At 55.1% G+C, this 6,000-nt stretch overlaps 1 protein-coding gene across 1 annotated transcript in view; it reads right to left on the bottom strand.

Annotated features, from left to right (window-relative positions):
• Nucleotides 1–5,429, bottom strand: part of IRX4 (iroquois homeobox 4) — a 35,292-nt gene extending 29,863 nt beyond the window's left edge. Inside the window, 3 exon segments of the mRNA XM_029215995.1 lie at nucleotides 3,454–3,621; nucleotides 4,069–4,087; nucleotides 5,146–5,429. Coding sequence (XP_029071828.1) covers nucleotides 3,454–3,621; nucleotides 4,069–4,087; nucleotides 5,146–5,429 — 471 coding nt within the window.
• Nucleotides 5,430–6,000: the final 571 nt, after the last annotated feature.

The raw sequence follows: 6,000 nt of genomic DNA on the forward strand, positions 1-6,000 counted from the left end.
TCTTGTGTCCTGACAGGGCTCAAGGAGTATGTGTGTGATCACTTTAAGAAACCTTGAAGGGACTTCCCTGGTGGTCCAGTGGTTAAGACTTTGCCTTCCAATGCAGGGGGTGTAGGTTCGATCTCTGGTCAGGGACCTAAGATCGCACATGCCTTGGGGCCAAAAAGAACCAAAACATAAAGCAGAAGCAATATTATAACAAATTCAATAAAGACTTTAAAAATGGTCCACATCATGGGCTTCCCTAGTGGCGCAGTGGTTGAGAGTCCGCCTGCCGATGCAGGGGACACAGGTTCGTGCCCCGGTCCGGGAAGATCCCACATGCCGCGGAGCAGCTGGGCCCATGAGCCATGGCAGCTGAGCCTGCGCGTCCGGAGCCGGTGTTCCGCAATGGGAGAGGCCACAACAGTGAGAGGCCCGCGTACAGAAAAAAAGAAAAAAAAAAAAAAAAAAAAGGGCCACATCAAAAAAAAAATCTTAAAAGAGAAAGAAACCTTGAAATTTGTGAAGAGAAAATAAACCCTTCAGAGCCTCTCCACTTGTCTCCTAGCATTTTTGAGTGTTTATTTTACGGGAGTTTGGTGAGTCAGTGTACCTGAGCTACCTTACCCAGCTTTAGCCGAGGCTCCAAGGTAGGTAAGGACTTCTGGTGGCTTGGAAATCAAATGAGAATCAGTTGGAAAATATGCTTAGATTTACACGTATAATTTTTAAAAAGATTTTTTTTTAAAGAAAAGCCCAAAGTTATATCCAAAGAAAGAGCATTTTTCCTAAAAACGTGGAATAATAAAGGCAGTTGGAGAAGTTTCCGCCTTGAGGGACCTGCCACGTGGTATTGCTCCCACACACCTGGATCCCGAGGTCGAGGTGATGAGATGCACGTTACTTCCATCTGAGCAGGTGCCCGGCCGGGGCCCTCTTGAGGGGCTCGCTCCCACTGCTCAGGGACCCCCTTCCCTTTCTGGAAGCAGTTAGCGAATCTCAGCAGACCCCGGGCAATTACTGTGGCCTCTAGTTTCCAGCCACTGCATTTCCAGACTTTCTCTCTGGAGCCAGTGGGAATTGAGCAAGCAGCTTGGAGGTGGCCTGACCATCCAGGCATCAGAACGCCCATCTCCTTCCACTCGGAGGCACAGGGGCTCCGGGGGCAGCATCCACTGCTTGTCCTGTGCCCTCTGCCCTCGGGTCCAGTCCCAGGCCGGCTGCCAGGGCCTTGTAAGATCTGCCCACCTCCCCTTCCTCTTGGCCTTTCCCCGTGGCCCACGCAGAGGGGCGGCAGAAATGAGAGCTTCATCATAGTGAACACCGTGAGTTAAAGATTTCCTTTGGCCTGGAGCTGAGGCGAGGGTGTCTGTACACCGCGCCCGAGCCTTGCCTCTCTGGCTGTCTGCTGGCACGCGGGGGAAGCCACCCTGGCCGCATGGCCACATGTACGTTGGAGCAGAAGATGCCCTGCTTCTCTTTATCCTGCCTCTTTCCCCAGGTATTAGCGGCTTCATTCTCATCCTAAGAACCAGGAGACGCAAGCTGTTCTAAGGACTCCATGGCATTCACCCCAGCAGACCTGGTGCCACGGGGCAGGACCGCGTCCCCCCGCTGACCCTCTGCCCAGGGCCCTGCTTGGTGTCTGGCACGCGGCAGGCGTGCAGTCAACATGCTCCGATTGATTGATTGGATACATCTGTGAATAAGATTACTCAAGGCGTGAGAGGTGTGAGGACAGCCGCTTTGCCCCATGTGACTGTGGCCGGGTTCTGCTCCTTTGTGGGGACGTTCGCGCTCAGGCCAGGATTCTGTGTGCGACCTTGGACACGGAGAGAGAGACCAGGGCCCCGCTTTGCCCTCTGACCGTGCTTCCCGCACATGCCCGGGGGACCCTCCAGGTGGGTGACGCCTGAGATGCGCCCGCAGCCCCGTCCTCCTCCCAGGTTCTGGGGAGAACGTGACCCCGCGGGGCAGTAATGTCCAGGTGGCCCTGGTCAGACGGGACGCGAGCGCAGGAGCCTAGAGCGTGAAGCGCAGTCGTGACAACCAACAGCCTCCGCGCGTTCCTCGACAGCAAGTGGATTTCTGTGCCCAGGCTGAAGGGACGGCGTCTTTGGAAGGCAGGCGGGGCCGGGAGGCGTGCGTGCAATCTGGGCCGGCGTGGCTCCCACGCACCAGGGACGCTGCCTGGCTGTGACAGCGTCCTGCCGAGCGGCTGCGCCTGATCCCTCTGCCCCGGCATCCGGTTAGGACCCTCCCTGCCGAGACCCCAGCCGGCTGCTCTCAGGGCCCGTCCTGTCCCTGCAAATCCCCGCTTGCCCCGTCGCATTCGGAGTTGAGTTCAGGCTCCATCCTGCTGCAGGGCCTTGGGCTGAGTCTTGTTTTAACAAGTGTCTGGTGCAGCTGCCTTGCTCGGGGGACCCCCGAGGACAGGCGGGGCCGTGCCGGGAGCCGGGGCCTGTCTCTGGGGAGCCTCCTCCGGTTGGGCCGGCGCTGACTCTGCCCTGCTGAACGGAGGGTCCATCACAGGACCTGGCTTGCCGAGGAAGCAACGGTGGCAGCGGAGGTCTGGGGAATGCGCCCCACCCCCCTACAGACGGGACGCACGGCAGGCTTCTTGGACTTTTTCATCAAAAATTCCAGAGCCTACGCTTTCTAAAGTGCCAATGATAAGAAGAGCAGGTTTGCATCAATTTCTAGCATGAAAGCGATAGTAGGCTATTTGTCCAAAACGTGTTTAATGACCTTTTCACCTTTGCAAATGTTACATAAATGACAAATGTACATCAGAGAAGCAAATGGTTAGTAGTAGTAGTAGTAATAATAATCCCAATACCTCGAGATTACCACTGTTATAGCTTGGCAAATATATGTTCGGGCTTCTCCATCTTTAGAGCCGAATTATTTGAACAAAATGCATTCACACGGAGCAGCTGTTCTGAACCTGACGTTTTCCTTATCATTTTAGTTTTGACATATTTCTCTGGCCTTAAATATACTTCTACAACTGAAAAGTCTGTTTTATTTTCTTGATAAATGTATCAGGATGTTTGGTGCTTGTCTGCTGTTGTAGCTTGCAGCCCGCCCTCAGAAGCCTGCTATTAAGGAAGAAGAATGTCGTAAAAGTAGTTTCTCTCTGAACTTTTGAGTTTCTTTATCACTTATGGATTTTTATCACAGTTTACAAGACCTGAAAGTTGGAACACTCCTCCTTGCCTGCGTCCTTTCTTTCTAAGACTTTATGACGAAGGATGCTCTCCGTGAAGATGGGGTTTGGTGTTCTTCTGGGGTATCTCTCCTTCCTCTGCCCTCGTCAGGGGGATGCTGCTGCGGGCTCTGGGGGGTGGAGGTTCAGCACGTTGGCCAATCGCAGGTGTCTGCCCTCTCTCTGCTGAAGTCCGGGGTTCCCACCTGGGCCACAACTGCGCGGACCCGGACCTGCGATGCTTCAGAACAAAGGTGTGGTACAGGTGCCTGGACCTTCACTTCCAGGTGGCTCAGGGAGAAGAAAGGAGGCGCCGTCAGGCCTGCCCGCGAGTTAACAGTGCGCCGGGTGCCCTTTACGTCGGACTCGCCCTCCCCCCTCTCACCCTCGCGTGGCCTCTTCCTGCTGAGGTCTCTGCCCTCGGCCTGTGGCTGGGGACACCTCGGTGCCAGAGGAGCCAGGGACCCTCAGTGCAGACCAGGCTTGGAGAAGCCCTGCCTGCTTGAGGGATTTGCGGTGTAATTTACAGGTTTAGAGGAAGTTGCTGCTTTCAAGGTCCTTTTTGCGTAAAAGGAAGCACTGTGTGCCAGGCGTGCAGTTCCTGGTCTCTGAGGACTGTGTCCAAACAGTTTATGGAGTGAACAGCGGGTGTAAGCCACGTGGTGCAGCCAGTGAGTCCGAGCTTTCTTCTAACCCTCTTGCAATATTTTTAAATAGCATTAAGTTTCCTCAAACATAAGCTCACTGAATACAAAAAGGGATTTAATTTCCAGTGTTCAAGTATTTTTTTTCACTGAGTCACATACCTTCCATCCAGAGGGATGTCTGGGTAGGAAAGGTCAAGTCTAGTCAAATGTCGATGGCTGTGGTTTACTCACCTGTAGAATCACAACACACCTGGAAGGAAGAGTAAAGCGTGCAGAAGGTCACCAGGGGAGCACCGGCAAAGATTCAGACATCTTCATTCTGTATAAAAAAATAATACCAGAGCCTTACATTTTGATCTATGGCTACTCAGCCATTTTGAAACTTATCATTGCAAAGCACAGAAGAATCAGAAAAATAATGACTTGATTTAAATAGAGAGTGTTTTAAAATTTTAAGCATTATCCAGGGAATTCAATTGTAATGCCACTGTTATCTTTTAGAAAATGTGGCTGGGAAATGATTTGCGCGTCCCGGGAGGCTGCAATGGCCTCACCCCTTAGGGCGAGTGTCATGAGTAGACAGAGGGCTTCCTTCTAACTAAATGTCAGTTTTCACTTTTCTGCTGAGACTGATAAATAATTTGAAGATCAGGCTTGGTGGCATCAGGTTCTTGAGCTGAAGAAAGAAACCCCAAGACCGAGTCATTGGTTAAACTCATTCACCAAATAATGTCCCCATGTGGGAATCTACGGTCTCCCGCGGTCATGCTAGAAGCTTAGAACAAGGAGGGGAGAAACGGGACTGGAAATAATCATACCAAACTCAGCCGCCAGGGACAGCTTTGCCCGTTGTGACTGCACAGCGAGGAATGTTCTCCACGGCGAGGTTGGGGCCGAATCGTGGGGCTGGGCCGTGGGTTCTGTCTGTCGGTTGCCTTAGAGGGACCTTCCTCTGGATGACCTGGAGCCTCTTCAGGGCCTCCCAGGATGGGCTGGTTGGGGGCTGCGTTTCTGCATTTCACGGGGCTTTGCTGATACAACGTATACGACCACGCGACCGAGCGTGTGCTGGTCCCCTTAGCTGGGAACCTCCCAGTGTCAGCGGGGAGTGGGTCTCGCCGTTGGGTGGTGGTGCTTTCCAGAAAGTTAGGCCCCACTCCTGCAGGTGAGACGCGTGTTGCTGTCTTTCAGAAATAGAGGCGTTTGTCCTCAGGGCCAGCCTGTGCTGCTGAGTTCCCGGTCAGATGAGCATCAGGGAGGCTGCCCGTCTGCGGGTACCACTAGCCAAGCGGGCTCCACCTCTCCCACCATTCTCGAAACCTCGGTCCTGAGACCTGGAACAGGAGGTCGGCACAGGCCACGCAGTTGCTCAGAGCTGCAGGAGGGGGTACGATGCGGGGCGGGGGGATGTCTGCACTGTCCCAGATGAGGGCCTGACAGCAGCCCCTCCCTGTCTCCCGCCCGGAAAGCCTGCTGGACGCCCGCAGCCCTGTGGGGAGGGCAGTGGATGGGGCCAGGGCAGCAGCGGGGTCACCTATGGGCCCACAGCAGCCTCTGGTCCTGTTGAGCGTGGCTTGGGCAGAGGGGCCCATGGTGACCTCAGCCCAGCGACAGGCCCAGAGCTCAGAGGGACCTGGCTAGGGGTCAGTGTCTCTTCCACCTCCCACCTAGTCCCCTCCTCTTGGTAAAACATCCCGGGGGTCTCCCGTCGATCCCCCTTCCCCTCACGCCTGCCCCCAATCAACCAACAGCAAGTCCACCAACTGGGCTCCAAGGGGGACCTGCCCGCCCTCCAGGCCCTCCCCTCCTGGAGTTCCAGGGCTCGGTCACTTCTTGCCTTGAGCCCTGCCCTCCCTGTGTCCACCCTGGTCTGCCTCCTGCCTGACCGCTGTCAGAGAGACCCCGAAAAATGTAGCTCACATCCTGCTGCTTCCCAGCTTGGGACCCTCAGCTGGCATTTCGCAGATGGATCAGCCTCTCCTTCGCCGGCCCACGTGCCATCCCCGTGGGACTGCGTGTGGCCCCTGCGGTCTGCTGTGAGTTGGGCTGGCACCTGCCTTCAGGTCGTCCAGATCTGAGACCTTTTCCCCGCGCACTACACTTCCCTCTGGCCACCCCCTGGCTCAGCCTCCCTCTCCCACCCACACCACACACCATGCTTCC

The sequence above is a fragment of the Monodon monoceros genome, unplaced genomic scaffold (assembly GCF_005190385.1).
Source record: "Monodon monoceros isolate NGI ecotype Baffin Bay Population unplaced genomic scaffold, NGI_Narwhal_1 Super_Scaffold_12, whole genome shotgun sequence".
Classification (NCBI taxonomy): domain Eukaryota; kingdom Metazoa; phylum Chordata; class Mammalia; order Artiodactyla; family Monodontidae; genus Monodon; species Monodon monoceros.